General features: G+C 42.4%; 1 protein-coding gene across 1 annotated transcript in view; it reads left to right on the top strand.

Annotated features, from left to right (window-relative positions):
• Window positions 1-20,277, top strand: part of LOC132886149 (uncharacterized protein C18orf63-like) — a 215,411-nt gene that overhangs the window by 192,845 nt on the left and 2,289 nt on the right. The window contains 2 exon segments of the mRNA XM_060920717.1: window positions 10,551-11,162; window positions 15,438-15,521. Coding sequence (XP_060776700.1) covers window positions 10,551-11,162; window positions 15,438-15,521 — 696 coding nt within the window.

Here is a 20,277-nt window from a genome sequence, read left to right as displayed (position 1 = left end):
AGGGACCAAAAGTAATTGGACAAGTGACTCAAAGGCTATTTCATGGGCAGGTGTGGGTAATTCCTTCGTTATGTCATTCTCAATTAAGCAGATAAAAGGCCTGGAGTTGATTTGAGGTGTGGTGCTTGCATTTGGAAGATTTTGCTGTGAAGGAAACATGCGGTCAAAGGAGCTCTCCATGCAGGTGAAACAAGCCATCCTTAAGCTGCGAAAACAGAAAAAACCCATCCGAGAAACTGCTACAATATTAGGAGTGGCAAAATCTACAGTTTGGTACATCCTGAGAAAGAAAGAAAGCACTGGTGAACTCATCAATGCAAAAAGACCTGGACGCCCACAGAAGACAACAGTGGTGGATGATCACAGAATAATTTCCATGGTGAAGAGAAACCCCTTCACAACAGCCAACCAAGTGAACAACACTCTCCAGGAGGTAGGCGTATCAATATCCAAATCTACCATAAAGAGAAGACTGCATGAAAGTAAATACAGAGGGTTCACTGCACGGTGCAAGCCACTCATAAGCCTCAAGAATAAAAAGGCTAGATTGGACTTTGCTAAAAAACATCTAAAAAAGCTAGCACAGTTCTGGAAGAACATTCTTTGGACAGATGAAACCAAGATCAACCTCTACCAGAATGATGGAAAGAAAAAAGTATGGCGAAGCTCATGATCCAAAGCATACCACATCATCTGTAAAACACGGTGGAGGCAGTGTGATGGCTTGGGCATGCATGGCTGCCAGTGGCACTGGGTCACTAGTGTTTATTGATGATGTGACACAGGACAGAAGCAGCTGGATGAATTCTGAGGTATTCAGAGACATACTGTGTGCTCAAATCCAGCCAAATGCAGCCAAACTGATTGGTCGGCGTTTCATAATACAGATGGACAATGACCCAAAACATAAAGCCAAAGCAACCCAGGAGTTTATTAAAGCAAAGAAGTGGAATATTCTTGAATGGCCAAGTCAGTCACCTGATCTCAACCCAATTGAGCATGCATTTCACTTGTTAAAGACGAAACTTCAGACAGAAAGGCCCACAAACAAACAGCAACTGAAAACCACTGCAGTCAAGGCCTGGTAGAGCATTAAAAAGGAGGAAACACAGCGTCTGGTGATGTCCATGAGTTCAAGACTTCAGGCAGTCATTGCCAACAAAGGGTTTTCAACCATGTATTAGAAATGAACATTTTATTTACAATTATTTAATTTGTCCAATTACTTTTGAGCCCCTGAAATGAAGGGATTGTGTTTAAAAAATGCTTTAGTTCCTCACATTTGTATGCAATCATTTTGTTCAACCCACTGAATTAAAGCTGAAAGTCTGAACTTCAACTGCATCTGAATTGTTTTGTTCAAAATTCATTGTGGTAATGTACAGAACCAAAATTAGAAAAATGTTGTTTCTGTCCAAATATTTATGGACCTAACTGTATTTGACAATAAAGCTGACTTGACTTGACTTGACTTGATAGCCTAGTAGTAGAATAGCCAATCAGAGTGCATGATTGCTCATATCCAGTGAATGTGGTTATAATAATAACTGTTGTATGGTACTACTGAAATACGAATATACACCGATCAGCCATAAAATTAAAAACACTTACAGGTGAAGTGAATAACACTGATTATCTCATTACAATGACACCTGCCAAAGGGTAGGATATATTAGGCAGCAAGAAAACAGTCAGTTAATTATGCCACTTATGCGATAATACTGTACATATAAACAACTGTGCATGTGTTCTTACTGCTGCTGCACACACTGTCACTTTATTGTACATATTGGTTAACTGCTGCTAACTGTACATACAATTTTACATACTCTTTAATCCTGTCCACTTCTCCTCTGTAAATATGCATTTAAATATTTGCAAACATATCTATATATTGTCACTGTTCATCACTGTATATACTGTAACACATAGCATCACTATGCTGCAGTACTTACTTTTGGCACTTATCTGTAAATAATACTGTGTTTTGCACTTCTGGTTAGATGCTAACTTCATTTCATTGGTTTTATACCTATACTCTGCACAATGACAAAGTTGAATCTAATTGAATCTAAAACAGTCAGTTCTTGAAGTTGATGTGTTGGAAGCAGGAAAAATGGGCAAGTGTAAGGATCTGAGTGACTTTGACAAGGGCCAAATTGTGATGGCTAGATGACTGGGACTGAGCATCTCCAAAATGGCACATCTTGTGGGGTGTTCCTGGTATGCCAAAAGTGGTCCAAGGAATGACAACCGGTGAACCAGCAACAGGGTCATGGCTGTCGAAGGCTCACTGATTCTCATGGGGCATGAAGGCTCGCCCATATGGTTCAGTCCTACAGAAGAGCTACTGTAGTACAAACAGCTGAAAAAGCTAATGCTGACACCTTTCTGTTTTAGCCAGCATTAACTTTTTCAGCAGTTTCTGCTTCAGTAGTTCTTCTGTGGGATTGGACCATATGAGCTAGCCTTCATGCCCCATGTGAATCAATGAGCCTTTAACACCCATGACCCTGTTGCTGGTTCACCGGTTGTCCTTTCTTGGACCCCTTTTGGTAGGTACTAACTTAATAATACTTCTAGTTATCTTCTAACTTCATTTCATTGGTTTTATTCCTGTACTCTGCATAATAACAATAAAGTTGAATCTAAAACAGTCAGTTCTTGAAGTTGATGTGTTGGAAACAGGAAAAATGGGCAAGTGTAAGGATCTGAGTGACTTTGACAAGGGCCAAATTGTGATGGCAAGATGGCTGGGACTGAACATCTCCAAAGTGGCACATCTTGTGGGGTGTTCCCAGTATGCAGTGGTTAGTACCAACCAAAAGGGGTCCAAAGAAGGACAACTAGTGAACCAGTGACAGGGTCATGGCTGTCGAAGGCTCACTGATTCGCATGGGGCACAAAGGCTCGCCCATATGGTTCAATCTTACTGAAGAGCTACTATAGCACAAACAGCTGAAAAAGTTAATGCTGACACCTTTCTGTTTTAGCCAGCATTAACTTTTTCAGCAGTTTGTGCTTAAGTAGTTCTTCTGTGGGATTGGACCATATGGGCTCGCCTTCATGCCCCATGCGAATCAATGAGCCTTTAACACCCATGACCCTGTTGCTGGTTCACTGGTTGTCCTTCCTTGGACCACTTTTGCTAGGTATTAACCACTACATACCGGGAATACCCCACAAGTTGTGCCATTTTGGAAATGCTCAAACCCAGTCATGTAGCCATCACAATTTGGCCCTCGTCAAACTCATCAAGGTCATCATTGTGCGCCGTGTGAGTGGCAGCAAGTCTAAGTAGCTCTGTGTCTGCTGCGTCTTCTTCGTCTTTTGTTTTACTTTTTCTATTGTGTTGCTCTTTGGATTATACACTATTTGGAGTGTTTTTATATTTTATCCTATGGATATGGAGGCATTGCATCGCTCCGGTGCTAAACTTGGATATACAAGGAGTAAATTACTGGCGCTTTGCAAAGCTGGCGGCGGGGAGGTCTATGCTGATGTCCCTGAGGAATTGTGGTGTTTTCGTGGATGTAGAGCTGGAGTTAAAGTTAGGGCGAGGCGACGTGAGAAGTGGAGATACAAGCCCGCAATCCCTTCTGTAGTTATGGGGAATGTTAACTCACTCGCTAATAAGACGGACGAACTGGCTGCCCTGGTAAGGAATCATAAACTTTACAGAGAGTGTAGCCTGATTTGCCTTACTGAGCCATGGCTCACAAGCTGTAATCCCACTGCTAATGTTGAGCTGCCGGGGTTCAATGTTGTCCGGTTGGACAGAGATAACAAACTTTCTGGCAAGAAGAAGGGTGGGGGACTGGTGGTGTATGTTACCAACAGATGGTGCAATCCCGGTCACGTTACAGTGAAAGGGACTGTATGTAGTAAGGATGTGGAGATACTTGCGGTTAGCCTCCGTCCTTATTATTTACCTAGAGAACTGTCCCACGTTATTGTCGTCTGCGTGTACATACCACCACGAGCCCTTCCTGATTCAGAGTGTTATGCTATTCACTCTACGATAGCTGGGCTTCAAACTCAACATGCAGATGCTTTTTTTGCGATCTCTGGGAATTTCAATCATGTCACCTTAGACTCCACCCTCACTAATTTTTACCAGTTTGTTGACTGCCCTACTAGAAAAAATAGAACAATTGATCTCTTGTATTCAAACGTGAGGGATGCATACAGTGCTAACTCCCTTCCCCCGTTGGGTAGGTCAGACCACAACCTCATTTATCTTCAGCCACTGTATAAACCTCTAGTTCAGAGGCTTCCCGTTGCCGCACGCACCTTCAGGAAGTGGACACCAGAGGCAGAAGAGGCCTTGAGGGATTGCTTTGAGTCCACAGACTGGAGTGTGCTATTGGATGCTGTGGATATAGAAGAAGCCTCACATTGTATAACGGGCTACCTGAACTTCTGCATGGACATAGTTGTTCCCATTAAATCTGTGCGCTGTTTTCCTAATAATAAGCCCTGGGTGACCAGCGACGTCAAAAACCTCCTCAATAAGAAGAAGAAAGCGTTTAAGAACGGTGATGTGACAGAACTGAAGGGCATGCAGAAGGAGCTGAAAGAATATCTGAAAGCAGCTAAGGAGTCCTATAAGAATAAGGTTGAGAGCAAACTACTGGAGAACAATATGAAAGAGGTTTGGCGGGGAGTGCGCAACATTACGGGCTGTGGGGGTAAGAGCAGTAAGGCTGAAGGTCTCATCTCATCTCATCTCATTATCTCTAGCCGCTTTATCCTGTTCTACAGGGTCGCAGGCAAGCTGGAGCCTATCCCAGCTGACTACGGGCGAAAGGTGGGGTACACCCTGGACAAGTCGCCAGGTCATCACAGGGCTGACACATAGACACAGACAACCATTCACACTCACATTCACACCTACGGTCAATTTAGAGCCACCAGTTAACCTAACCTGCATGTCTTTGGACTGTGGGGGAAACCGGAGCGCCCGGAGGAAACCCATGCGGACACGGGGAGAACATGCAAACTCCGCACAGAAAGGCCCTCGCCAGCCACAGGGCTCGAACCCGGACCCTCTTGCTGTGAGGCGACAGCGCTAACCACTACACCACCATGCCGCCCAAGGCTGAAGGTGATGTGGTTAAAGCCAACCAGCTGAACCATTTTTTTTAATCGATTCCAAAACTCTGCTGCTGTCTCTGCCACCTCCAACTCATCCCCTCCTCTTGTATCTAAAGACTCTGCCCCCCCCCCCCCCTTACCTCTGCTTTTAAACTCGGCACCCCCCCCCTCCCCGCATGCTTTACTTTTAGCACTGAGCAAGTCAGTAGAGAACTCAGAAGGCTCAAGTCTAGGGCTGCGGACCCGGACGTCGTCTGCTCTAGACTGCTCAGAAGCTGTGCAGTCGAATTGGGGGAACCACTTCAGTACCTCTTCAATTTTAGCCTGCAACAGGGTAAGGTACCCTTACTATGGAAAACGTCATGCCTGGTTCCAGTTCCCAAAAAGGCTCACCCTAAAGAACTTAATGATTACAGGCCTGTTGCCCTTACATCACACTTGATGAAGACATTTGAACGGCTGCTGCTCCACCTCTTAAGACCCCAGGTTCGCCATGCGCTGGACTCGCTACAGTTCGCTTACCAGGTGAATGTTGGAGTGGAGGATGCTGTTTTGTATCTGCTACATAGAGTCTACTCTCACTTGGACAAAGGAGGCTGTGCTGTGAGAATCATGTTTTTTGATTTATCCAGCGCCTTCAATACCATCCAGCCCCTCTTGTTGAGGGATAAATTGCTGCAGATGGGAGTGGACACTTGCCTGGTGTCTTGGATCACAGATTACCTCACCGAACGGCCCCAGTTTGTTAGGCTGGGGGACCTTACATCTGAGACTGTGGTCAGTAGCACAGGGGTACCACAGGGAACTGTTCTTTCTCCTGTACTGTTCACCCTATACACCACTGACTTCAAGTACAACTCTCAGTCATGCCACTTGCAGAAATTCTCTGACGACACTGCTATTGTGGGGTGTATTAAGGATGGTCAGGAAGGTGAGTACAGGAGCCTTGTGGATGACTTTTGCCTCTTTTCCACCAAATCAGTTCCAGGGCTGGTTCACAACTCGTTCAACTTGCGAGCCAGCTGAGAACCAGTTTGCTTTTCCATCACTCGCAGTGCTAAGGGAAGCCACGTCATTACGTCGCTGTATACGTCAGTTACGTCGCTACGTTTGCATAAACCTTGGCGCGAATATTGAAGCAAAAACAACACGGAAAAAGCAACAGCAGCAACAACAATAATAATAATGGATGACTAAGCGTTTGTACAGCTGCGGCTTCTCGTCGCTTAAAAATGGCGATCTTTCGCGGTCTTGTTATTGTTGTTGGTCTTAACAACTCCCCCCCCGACGTAAGCGGTTCTTTCCTCTGGCCCAGCAGAGAGTTGGTGCTAGCCTGGAACCGGTTTTTCTGGCCCCAGAGCCAGTTCTTTGTCAGTGGAAACAGAAAACCCGGTTCCAAACTAAGCACTGGCCCCGAACCAGCCCTGGAACTGCTTTGGTGGTAAAGGGGCATTTGTGGGATGGTGTAGGACCAGCCAGCTGCAGCTGAACACCACCAAAACCAAGGAAATGGTGATGGACTTCAGGAGGCCTGTTTCTTCCCTGTTGCCTGTCACTATTGATGGGGTGACTGTGGAGATTGTTAGTACTTACAAGTACCTGGGGGTACACCTTGACAATAAACTGGACTGGTCTGCCAACACTGATGCACTTTATAAGAAAGGGCAGAGTAGGCTTTTTTTTCCTTAGGAAGCTGGGGTCTTTTAATGTCTGCAGCAAACTCCTGCTTATGTTCTACCAGTCTGTCATGGCCAGTGTCCTTTTCTATGCTGTGGTATGTTGGGGAGGTAGTATTAGGAGAAGGGATGCTGGACGACTGGACAGGTTGGTGAGAAAAGCTGGCTCTGTGATGGGTATGGAGCTAGAGACTCTGTCAGCAGTTGCTGACAAAAGGACGCTGAGCAGACTGCTCGCTATTATGGACAATGAAAGCCACCCCCTGCACACCATCTTCTCCAAACAGAGGAGTATGGTGAGCAGCAGGCTCCTTTCCCTATCGTACAAAACAGACAGGTTGCTGAGATCTTTTGTACCTAGGGCCATTCAGCTTTTTAATGGTACATTGAGAGGAAGGACTGTTTTTGATTTTAGTGCTTAAATTTGTTTTGCTGCTATATTGTATCTCTACAATGGTTGAGTATGTTGCACAATTTTATTTTTAACTTGTGGCTTATGCATAATTTATTTGTTTTATTTTTTTGTTTTCTTTTTATATTCTGTGGTGCAGGAATTGTTTGCTTGTTTTTATATCCTTGGGATATGGATGTGTGTGTTAATTTTATTTTGTTTGTGTGCGTTATGTGTATATGCTACTTGGACACCTCAATTTCCCTCGGGATTATTAAAGTCTACCTACCTACCTACCTACCTACCCACCCACCCACCTTTCCTGCTTCCAACACATCAACTTCGAGAACTGACTATTCTCTTGCTGCCTAATATATCCCACCCCTTGACAGGTGCCACTGTAATGAGATAATCGATGTTATTCACTTCTTCACCTGTCAGTGTTTTTATGATTTAAAGTTTAAAATATCTTTCTGAGTCATTTTACTCATGATTGTAGATAATAAGATTATCCAGTGAGTGTGAATCTGTTCAGTAAAAAGTTGAACAGCATCCAGAAATAAAAAGCCAAACACTTCATTGAGCACACAGTGATTATTTGTGAAGGTGGTAATAATAATCTTTGAGTAAGAACAGTCTCACATTCACACCAGTTAAATGGGCTCCTTCAAGAGAAGTCTGTAATGGCATCTTGGCTTGCATTTCGAGCAGATTAAATTTCTCTCTAATTTACACTGCTCTAAAAGAAAGCTGTACAGATTGTTCATCTTTACACACTGTGTGTTTGTGCCAGACCCCTGGGCCATGTTTGGAATTATGAGATTGTGAAATCACACTATGATTGCTTGTGAATGCTTTAATACTTCAGACGTGTCTTTTCTGCCCTGCACCTGACCCTGTGTTGCAAGAATAATCACCCAGCATCCCCAGTGTGCTGTTAAACTTGGCAGAGTGGCTCAGAGATGATGAAGTACTCTTTGAATCTCGAGTATGCAAGTAGAGCAAAGTCTCTCTCTTACACATAGGAGGTATGTGTATCACAGGCGATTGCTCTAAGACAACGAGGGAGGCTCAGCCTCTTCTAAAAATAACAAACATCGTGTAGGATGAATTGCGCTAGGCTTAGTTATAGCCGACCTTATAACATTTGCTATTTCAGATCCAGAATCATAGAAATATATGTGCTCAACCCAACTACAGTGCGAAATCATTCCGTTATAACTTTCCCCAGTTCGCCTAATGTTGCCAGATACTGCTGATGTTTACCAGCCCAAAATATGTTCAAAACCCGCCAAAATGCACTTAAAACCGCCCAATCTGGCAACACTGTTTCCCCCTCGTGACAGCGCGATGCAGCCCAGCCTCAGTGCACTTCAATGGCTTTGGGAGCTATGCGCTTTCAATATCAAAATGCAAGACGATTATTGGACAAATACTGCGAAAATGCCCGCCTACGGATTCCCACGGACTCCCAGCCTCAGTGGACTTCAACGGCATTTGGGAGCTATGCGCTTGTCAATCTCAAAATGCAAGACGGTTATTGGACGAATACTGCGAAAATGCCCGCCCACGGACTCCGAGCCTCACATGGGAGGGACATGGCAGTTTCCACGAGGAGACTGGTGATTGGTGAAAGCGGCCGGATATTTTCTTTGATTGACAGCTCGTTTCAACTATAGACAGGCAGCGGTGAATTTCAGTTCAGTCCCATGCGGATTCGCAAGTGCTGTGGTGTATTGTAAGAGATCAGCTTACATTTCGATTTCATTCATTACATACGGTTTCTACCAGCTTTTTTAGTTTGTATATATTTTCATTGTAAATAAAGTGTAAATATAGTGTTGTCAAGTTTGCTATCTTAGTTCCAGAAATTTCATTTATTTGAGTGACTGAACTTGAACTTGAGGGGGCTAGTCAGCTAGCAAGAAAGCTGCGCACGGATGCCAAGCATTGCTGATTTAATTTTGGCGAAGCCATTTGCCAGTCTTCCTTTCGAGGAACAAATTAAAATTAAAGAGCAGGGTAGACCAACGCCTCAAATTGACTTGGTGAAAAAGGTAGGGAATAATACTCGTTCCTTTCAGCTCTCCTGGTACGAGAAAGTGAATTGGCTAACAGCAAGTGACCCACATCAACAACAGTAAATAGGCTACTTTAGTAATATGTCATGGATGGACCAAAAATATAGACTCTATTTAAAATGTTTATGCTGAGTATATTATATTGGAATATATATTTCTCTGGATATGAATTAAACACAGCTACAATTTGGAAAACATTTTTAAACAAAAACACAGCCGAGAACATTTCACACTACAGACCTGGATTAAAAGTGAAGGGTTATCAAAATTGTCAATAAAACATTTCTCAGTCAAAATAAGTAAAATATAGGGAAAGTGTCATTGAATGAAATGTGTGGCACCCAGCTCTGTGTTTGGCTCCCCAAGGTCAGTGCTTTCCGGAACACTCTGCTGTTACTGCTGAGGTTCCTGACAAAGAGCTGCTTTCAATAATGATCAATTTTTAAACAACATGCCACAATTTTAAAATATAAAATGTTAAAATATACCCCCCCACACCATCATGTATATTGGACAGTAGGCTAATGGGCCAAAAGAACCTGTTATTTCACAGTTTGTGACCCTGCCAACAATCAGCCAGATCAGAGGCAAGAGTACGGGCAAAATTGATGTTTTTTCTTTTTTCTTTTAAAATCTGGAAGTATCGTAACTGACCAACCTCCCCTGTTTGAAAGACTACCAGCCGCCACTGGTGTGTATATATACAGCACACAGTGCTTTCTGAAGAAATACTCCATGGAGAATTTCCTTTCCAGACCTTCTGAATAATGCAAGGTGACCACGTCAAAAAGCACATTGTTGAAAAACTCGGCAAACCAATAACTGACCCAACATTAGGTCATTTCCTCTCGGTTGAGTTCCAGCCCACAGTTGGAGGGAGAAAGTCAAGGTGAACAGGCTTTATTTATTCTGGCCTTAACTCAATTTGGTTCTGTTGGGCTATGACAAATTAACTGGAGCATGAAAGGAAAATCAATTCGTGTCCATCTCTGAGAGTTAGTGCAGATGAGGAGAGATGACAGGACTGTGTTTCAGTTCTCCTGGGCACTCATGATTGATAATGACGTCTGCAGACCAACCTTGATTAGATTATAACTCAACTAGATGAGACACAGACTAAGCAGTTGCGGTATCTGTTAAAACTCAGCCAGGTAGTCTGGAGTGTGAAGTGTTAAAACAGATGTGAATATTTTAACAGAGCAAAAAGCTCTGAAAATATGTTAGACGATAAGTACGTGCCTGTGATTTAAAGTGAATTTCATTTCTCTGAACATTTAACAGCTTCCTTTCTACCTCGATTTTCAGGACTCTGGGGCCTTACCTGCAAACCTGACCTCCAGGAGCTCGAGCAGAATTGTACTGACCCAGCTCCCTCTCATCTTCCCTCCAGAGAGAGTGCCTCTTTCACAGTTAGCATCTTCTCCATGGCCCCTAAGTCAGCCTGTAGGTCTGAGCAACATCAGGCATCCAGCTATAACCAGTGGACATGGGGATCCTCAAATCCCCAACCCTATTTTGCACTCATCTCATTACCACGGCACTGAGACATGCCAGTTCCCATCCTCCTCCTCTTCCTCGTCTGTCTCTGCTAACCAGCCTTTGCTTAGCAACACTCAGCCTGCTACACAGAGACCCAAACTGGTGCCGATCTTCACAAACAAGTCACTGAGCCGTCATATCAACATCACAAAGATTCTGGCTGAGAAAAATCAACAGAAACAAAAAGACACACCGTGTCCTTCGAGAGCAGCAGTTAAAAGACCCTCCTGTTCGCCTTTATCTTCTGCGCCATCACTTCCAAGAGTATCTCTGCCATTTTTCAAGGACCGTAAAACAGATCACCGTGTCTGCACTACCACACCAGCACAACCCCTCTTTCAAACACAGCCTGCACCCGTGACTGAGGTCAAAACCAGGGTAAGAAGGACACCACCTCCATGCATCTTACATTATCAATATCCTTACATATGTGCAACATTGGAATGTGACAAAAAAAAAAGCAAAAAGTCAGATCCCAAAGAGAATTCCATCATTTATTTTTGAATGGCGTAGTATCTCCAAAAGTTTTTTCCATCACCACAGAATGTATTTTGGGAATTAAAAACTGACAACTGCAGTTTACTAAACAGGCTTACAAAACCTTTTTGGCTCCAATAATAAGATGAAAGGTGCAGTCAGTACTATTTAGTATTTTTTTTCCTCACTGTATATAGTATGCCTTCTTAAAGCACAAATTACCAGGTGGAGAATGTTGAAGGGTGGCACGGTGGTGTAGTGGTTAGCGCTGTCGCCTCACAGCAAGAAGGTCCGGGTTCGAGCCCCGTGGCCGGCGAGGGCCTTTCTGTGCGGAGTTTGCGTGTTCTCCCCGTGTCCGTGTGGGTTTCCTCCGGGTGCTCCGGTTTCCCCCACAGTCCAAAGACATGCAGGTTAGGTTAACTGGTGACTCTAAATTGAGCGTAGGTGTGAATGTGAGTGTGAATGGTTGTCTGTGTCTATGTGTCAGCCCTGTGATGACCTGGTGACTTGTCCAGGGTGTACCCCGCCTTTTGCCCGTAGTCAGCTGGGATAGGCTCCAGCTTGCCTGCGACCCTGTAGAACAGGATAAAGCAGCTAGAGATGATGAGATGAGATGAGAATGTTGAAATATATTATATGGACACGAGTGTTTTACTGGGAAATATGACGCTCATATTTTTCAGATGAGCAACATCCGGGACATGGAGAACGAAAACCGTGACATAAATCTTTATATGTTACTCGTGAGTAAATCGATGAATTGTTTTAATAAATTTTGGTACTTTTTGTTTGTGAATGTGTCGATATAATAAAAAGAAAATCACACGTTGGCTTGAAGATATGAAGTTTATCTTCTTGTGTTGAAAAACTCGCATTTTTCATACGAAATACATTGCAGACCTGAGTGACATATTTAAATAATATTGGCTGGCGTTGAGTGGTATATCAGATATATTCCATTCAGCTAGCATGATATTGAACAAGTCGAAGATGAGTAGCTGAATGGACTATATCTGATATACCACGAAAAAAAGCTATTATTATTATTAGATGAGATGAGATACACATTCCTTTCGGGTGTTCAACGCATCTTTCTCTTTCAAAAGTCTTTCAAAATCTTCAGTATTTAACAAAGCAAACCTGGAGGCCATGTTCGTTTACAAATTGTCACAGTCGCTCGCTAACGCTGAAGTTTTACATCTCCAACGTGTGGCGTCATGTTGTCTTGTCAACCATGCAATATCGTAAGCCATATTCAACACTCATTCTCCACTGGGTAGAGTGGCATAATACACGTAGGATAAGCGATACGCTTACAATATTGCATGCTATCAAACCAAATGAATGAAACCTGCTAGAAGGAAATGGAATACATGTTTTTATTCCATCGAAAAAGTGTCCTGTATGTATAATCAAATAAAAGTCCTTCCCACACCATGTGGCACATAGGGCGGCGCCGATCTCTGTTTTCGTAGCCCTCGGCCTCTTGCTTATTACATAGCTAGGGTTACAGTGGGGGGCTAGTCCTCTGGTAACCGCGAGAGTTTGACTCCCCACTCGCATCTGTATTGCAGCATGCCTTGCCAGGCGGCAGTAGGTGCCATTTTTATGTGTATGTACAGTTGTGTTCAAAATAATAGCAGTGTGTTTAAAAACGTGAGTAAAGCTCAAAATCCTTATAATAGTTTTTATTTCCATGCATTGGGAACAATGCACATTATATTCTACATCAAAACATGAAGAAAAATGTATCAATATTTTAATTACTTTACAGAAAATGAAGAAAAATGAACATTGGGCTGTTCAAAAAAATAGCAGTGTCTGCATTTTTCATTACAAACTCCAAATATTTACTGTATAAACTGAAAAAAATCTTAAGGATTTAGTATTCCTGTGAATCACTAAACTAATATTTAGTTGTATAACCACGGTTTCTGAGAACTTCTGGCACCTGTGAACAGGTATTCCAGCCCAGGATGATTTGACAACATTCCACAATTCCTCTGCATTTCTTGGTTTTGCCTCAGAAACAGCATTTTTGATGTCACCCCACAAGTTTTCTATCGGATTAAGGTCCGGGGATTGGGCTGGCCACTCCATAACTTTCATTTTGTTGGTCTTGAACCCTGATGCTGCTCGCTTACTGGTGTGTTTGGGGTCGTTGTCTTGTTGAAACACCCATTTCAAGGGCATTTCCTCTTCAGCATAAGGCAACATGACCTCTTCAAGTATTTTGATATATGCAAACTGATCCATGATCCCTGGTATGCGATAAATGGGCCCAACATCATAGTAAGAGAAACATCCCCATATCATGATGCTTGCACCACCATGCTTCACTGTCTTCAGAGTGTACTGTGGCTTGAATTCAGTGTTTGGGGGTCGTCTGAAAAACTGTCTGCGGCTCTTGGACCCAAAAAGAACAATTTTACTTTCATCAGTCCACAAAATGTTTTTCCATTTCTCTTTAGGCCAGTCGATGTGTTCTTTGGCAAATTGTATCCTCTTCAGCACGTCTTTTTTTTAACAGTGGAACTTTGCGGGAGCTTCTTGCCGATAGATTAGCTTCACACAGGCACCTTCTAATTGTCACAGTACTCACAGGTAACTTCAGACCGTCTTTGATCACCCTGGAGCTGAGTCTTTGCCATTCTGGCTATTCTTCGATCCATTCGAATGGTAGTCTTCTGTTTTCTTCCACGTCTCTCTGGCTTTGCTGTCCATTTTAAAGCACTGGAGATCATTTTAGCTGAGCAGCCCATCATTTTCTGCACTTCTTTACAGTATACGTTTTACCTCTCCAATCAACGTTTTAATCAAAGCACGCTGTTCTTCTGAACAATGTCTGGAACGACCCATGTTTCTCAGGTTTTCAGAGAGAAATGGATGTGCTGGCTTCATCCTTAAATTAGGGCCACCTGATTGACATCTGTTTTTTCACAGAATGAATGATCTCACTAATTAAACTCCACACTGCTATTATTTTGAACACGTCCCTTTCACTTAATTATTCGATTACACAGACTCAGGAGCATGCATATCATGAATGTTGGGTCTGTTGGTTTTCTATGACTCTACTACACCTACTGGTAAATTATTTGCCATGTAGTAATATAATTTCCACCAAAAACAGTGATTGATCTGGTTAGTCGTGTTGGACTGCTATTATTTTGAACACAAGTGTATAATACTCGATATTTCACTCCGATGACATCACTCTCAGTGTTTTCCTGCTGACTAGACGTGCGTTGTCGAACCGGTTCAAAGTTAAAATTCTTTTGATTAACTTGTGGTTGTTGTTTGTGTGTGTGTGTGTGGCTGTGTCTATATAATATAAAGAACATTACACGGTGGTGGTGCGAAGATATGAAGTTTATCTTCTCCTATTGAAAAATATTTTCACTCATGAATATGTTCACCACTTGAAGATAAACTTCATATCTTCGCTCGACTGTAATATCCTCTATGAATCATCTACTCTAGTCCTGATTCTTATCAAGCCTGTAATCAGTGACGAAAGTGCAACCCAGAGGTATCAATGGCAAGGAAAATTGTCACCTGAGACGACTTTAAAAAACCTTAAGAGGAACTAGACTCAGAAGGGAGCTATGTGACACCAGATATTAAAGTATAAGTAATAATAATTTGAGGCAATCCGTTAATCATATCCATGTCCATACACACACTGTTCTTGAATGTTAATCTTTTCAGAACCTCAAAAGTCTTAATAATACACACTGTGACAAAATACTGCGGATCTGCCAGGGACTTTATACTGTACTGTATTGGGTTTATACTGTACTGGATTGTCAGTGTGTCTGTGTTTATTTTCTCACCTAAAAGACTTCAGTTAGCATGTTTCTTAATGAATAAGAAAAATAACCCTGTGTTTCTCTATAGCTGAGTCTGCTGTAACAGAAAGCTATACAGTTTGCTCATGTGTACAAACTGTAACTTTGTGTGTGTGTTATTCCTGAGCAGAATTTCTGTTTGTAGGATCTGTGGGATCACTGAGAATGATTTAGGTGTAGGTGTTTGTAGAACGCAGATTATTTTGTGGCTTATCCTTCTACAGATCGCTGAGCCTTAGACCAAATATTTTAGTGTGCAAGTCTTTGATGACAGCATGTCGGTCTTTTGGAGGTAAATATTGTTCTTAATGTGGTCTTGTCTCAGGGCGAAGTGTTTGAGTCACATCCAAAGAAAGCCAAAGTCAACATACAGGAAGTGGATGTGGTGAAGTATGCAAGAAGGAATCAGGTAATCAGCACCCCCTTGCCTGTCTTCTGTGTGTATATGTTATATGGACACAAGTGTTTAACTGGGAAATGCATCACTCGTATTTTTCATACAAGCTACATCTGGCGTGACATAGATCTCTATATGTGACTCGTGAGGAAATCAATGAATTGTTTTGATAAATGTGGGTACTTTTTGTTTGTGAATGTGTCGATGTAATAAAAAGAAAATCACACGTTGGCTTGAAGATGTGAAGTTTATCTTCTCGTGTTGAAAAACTCGCATTTTTCGTATGAAATACATCACAGATCTGAGTGACATATTTAAATGAATAATATTGGCTGGCGTTAAGTGGTATATCAGATATATTCCATTCAGCTAACATGATATTGAATGAGTCAAAGACGAGTAGCTGAATGGAATAGATCTGATATACCATGAAAAAAGCCAGCCAATATTATTATTTTTATACATACATATTTGATGGAACAATTATCTCATCTCAAGGCCTCTGCATGCTCTTGCGACAAGGCTTTCGCAGATAGCTTTTCGCAGACAGTTGTAATTTATCGTTGAGCGGGGAGTAATAGGCGTGCGCGATGTTATTCACTGCCACAACGCAAGGGGGCGCGAAGTTGCGAAATCGCGAGGAGTAGTTGGTGGGTGTGGTTAGTGGAGTGTTTATCCTCCGGTTACTTACATGTATAATGACTAGAACTGGAGTCGTATAGATGTACGCACTTCCTCACTTCTTCGATCAACCGCTCTTCGTGCTGCTCCATCTTCGCTCATGTTTTTAAAAATGGCGGTCGTGAAAACAAACCAAACCGGGAAAGTAGGGAAGCGGAAGTGCGTGTACAGCGGATGTAGAGTGGACCAATCAGAGCCCTCTTGTCTGCGACGCTGTCTGCGAGGCTTCTGCAATGGTCACAATTTTTGGGAGGTGCGTGCAGAGCGTCTGCGAAGGTGGGGGGGCTACGCAGACGCTATCTGCGGCGCCGTCTGCGAGGACTGCGTTGTCAGCATAAATTGGCCTTCATTATGTCTAGCTGCTTTATCCTGTTCTACAGGGTTGCAGGCAAGCTGGAGCCTATCCCAGCTGACTACAGGCGAAAGGCGGGGTACACCCTGGACAAGTCGCCAGGTCATCACAGGGCTGACACATAGACACAGACAACCATTCACACTCACATTCACACCTACGCTCAATTTAGAGTCACCAGTTAACCTAACCTGCATGTCTTTGGACTGTGGGGGAAACCGGAGCACCCGGAGGAAACCCACACGGACACGGGGAGAACATGCAAACTCCACACAGAAAGGCCCTCGCCGGCCACGGGGCTCGAACCCGGACCTTCTTGCTGTGAGGTGACAGCGCTAACCACTACACCACCGTGCCACCCTTGGAACAATTGTAGATTTTACAAAAAGTTAAGAGCAGGGGGGTGTTGTTACTTACCAATATCCAATGCTGATTCTGATCCAACGTCATTCAATGTTCAGTCAAACCAATGTACATGTAAAACGTCAAAGTTCTAACAATAAAAATGGTCCAACTCCAAAAACTCCTGTTTTTCTCTTGTAAATATGCATGAAGAATATCTCATGAAGTTTTGGTAGCCTTTCGAGTGTTCGACGCGTCTTTTTCTTCCAAAATTCTCTCAAAATCTTCTGTTTTTAACGAAGCAAACCTGCCAGCCATGTTTGTTTACAAATTGTCACAGTCGCTCACGAGCGCGGATATTTTATGTCTCTGATGCATCGCTTTTCCAGTTTTTCAATGTCCGTTGGTATGTTTTTCTCTTGTAAATATGCGTGAAGAATATCTAATGAAGTCGTGGTAGCCTCTGTCTTCCCCGGCGAACAAAAAAAAAACACTTCTGTGCATGCACAGCAGAAAACCTTCTCATTGAATATTCACATCAGCTCTGACGTGTGACGTCATGTTGTCTTGACAACCAGGCAATATCGTAAACCATATTGAATGCCTTCTCTATTGGGTAGAGTGATGTAATACACGTAGGATAAGCGATATACGAACAATATTGCATGCGATCAAACCAAATGAATGAAACCTGCTAGAAGGGAATAGAACACGTTTTTTATTCCATCGAAAAAGTGTCCTGTATGGATAATAATTCCCGATATTTCACTCCGATGACATCACTCCCGGTGTTTTCCCACTGATTTGATGTGCGTTATCAAATTGGCGAACCGGTTCAAAATTAAAATTCTTTTGATTAGTTTGCGGGGTTTTTTTTTTGTGTGTGTGTGTGTGTGTGTGTGTGTGGATTTGTCCATATAATATAAAGAACATCACACGGTGGCGCAAAGATATGAAGTTTATCTTCTCGTGTTGAAAATATTTTCACCATTCGAAGATAAACTTCATATCTTTGCATCTCCTCTATGTACATAATCACACTCAGGAAGCAGTATTTGACTTGTCTAAACAGCATAGCTCTAAACTTAGTTACAGAATGTAATGCCCTGAGCTGGCAGGATATATGGGGGGGATTTCTGAAGAATTATGAAGTTTCCAGTTTGTATTTTTCATTTCTCATTGAGGAACCAAACAAGTTTGTATTTTGTTCCTTCCTCAGTCTCCCTGAATTAAGTCCCTCATTTGTAAGAGACGGTGTTTAGATGGAACTGATTTGATTTAGTGTCCATTAGTCTCTCAGACGTGTTGCTCATAAACCAAATGAATTGTCTGGCTACGTCTCTAAATGAAATCCATTACAAATCTGGCATGTGTTCATGACCTGGATTAGAAGCCATTAAGAGGAGTGACAAGCCAATGCATCATTTTGATGTTGAGGGTGCAAAGAGGTGCTCAGAGTGCAAGTGCACAGCAACAAAAAATCCTTCCGACCTGTTACTTATGTTCCCCGCGATATGGCACTAGATACCTCATATGCTTTCATAACTGATTAATGATGAACATTGATAGTGTCACTGGAATATTAAATTCTCCTGAAGTATGATTTAGCCTTGCATGATTTGCTCGAGTAACCCCAGTACATTCTTGGTTTCACTTTATCACAAATGTATTTTTGATTATATAAAGCTTTTCGCACCACAGCACTGCTGAATTCTTGAATCTCAAAGATGAAGCTGATTGTTGATGAAATTTGTTCAGAATCTCTGGCACTAGTCACGGCTGTAATTCAAATCACAGGTTTTTTTTTTTTTTAAATGTGCTTGTTTTGATACGTTAAAGTCTTCATAGTAACTACTCATTCACAGGAACTTGAATGGTGCATATGTCACATCATCTGTGGCTAATAATAAATGGATTCAGAATTTTTTAAGAAAATAAAATGTATAATTATTGACATGGTGTAATTGTCTGTAAAGTGATGTTTGTTTAGCATTTATGGAAGGAGTCTCCAGTGCCAATACTTTGTAACGGTCAGCAAGTTTTCCGCCACAGCAAAGTCTTCAGTTTCTCCGTGGCATAACAAGCTGGATTTGTCGTAATAGCTTGGAGAGGAAACAAAAGCTCTTCAATAACTCGTTTCCACCAAGTCAGTGCCAGTGCTGGAGCCAATGCTGCCTTGGTGCCTTTTGAGAACCAGTCTGTGTTTCAACAGGTTTGAGAACCGAATGCTACGTAACGGACGTTGGGCTTATTTCCGTTGAAACATCAGGGCAATATTTGCAGGAAAAGTCAATGGCGAACAGAACACATTTGCTTTCCCTGTTTGTTAGCTCATCCCGCCGATAGGTGATGAGTTTATGCCATCATGTGTCATCCGTCTGGCGTCATCTACATTTCACGAAAATCACTTCTTCTCTCACAGGTCTTCACCAATTTTTATTCTTTTTGGCAGGAGGGTAGGTCTGCTTGGGATGCATATAGCTTCTATGCAAATTTGCATAATTGCAATTAATAATGAAGATATGGAGTAATTAAGCGCTAACGAGCAGTTTCCACACTTTTTCTCCCTCAATTCTTCACCGATTTTGATTCCTTCTGCCATGAAGGTAGGGGTACCTAGGGTGCATATAACTTTTACCCAGATTTGCTGAATTACAGTTATTAATGAAGTTATGGACTAATGAAGCCTTAATGAAGCAGTTCAACAAAAACACTTCTTCTCAGTCAGTTCCTCGCCGTTTTGGATTCTTTCTGGCAAATAGGTCGGTATTCCTAGAGTCTATATCGCTTGCAATGTTTATTGCGCAAGGTGGCCCACTTTAGATCGTTCCTTCTGGACTAGACGGAGCCAGAGTGAGATACGCCGTCATTGACGGTCTCATAATAAATGTACTTTAAATTAAAGTCATTACATCTTGCATTTGAAGGTTGCATGTTTGTTGTGATTTCTGATTTTGCTCATGTTTTATCAAAATGGCAGCGGCATTCTTGGAGGTAACCCCTCCCATTGCCACTGAGGTCAGTGGTTCCAACTTTGGGTCCAACAATTTTCTGGTGCCGTGTTGGTGGCAGCCGGTTTTGGCCCCAGCACCAGTCTTTTTTTCTGTTGAAGTGTGTGGAACTGGTTCTAAAATAGGCACCAGCACTGCATCAGTGGAAAAGGGTTAGAAGAGACACTTAAAGAGGCTGATGAGAAGACTTTTTATAGCTGTTATACAGTTAGGTCCATAAATATTTGGACAGAGACAACATTTTTCTAATTTTGGTTCTGTACATTACTACAGTGAATTTTGAACAAAACAATTCAGATGCAGTTGAAGTTCAGACTTTCAGCTTTAATTCAGTGGGTTGAACAAAATGATTGCATACAAATGTGAGGAACTAAAGCATTTT

This window comes from Neoarius graeffei, chromosome 5 (assembly GCF_027579695.1).
Source record: "Neoarius graeffei isolate fNeoGra1 chromosome 5, fNeoGra1.pri, whole genome shotgun sequence".
Classification (NCBI taxonomy): Eukaryota; Metazoa; Chordata; class Actinopteri; order Siluriformes; family Ariidae; genus Neoarius; species Neoarius graeffei.
This window is presented reverse-complemented; position numbering and strand designations above follow the sequence as displayed.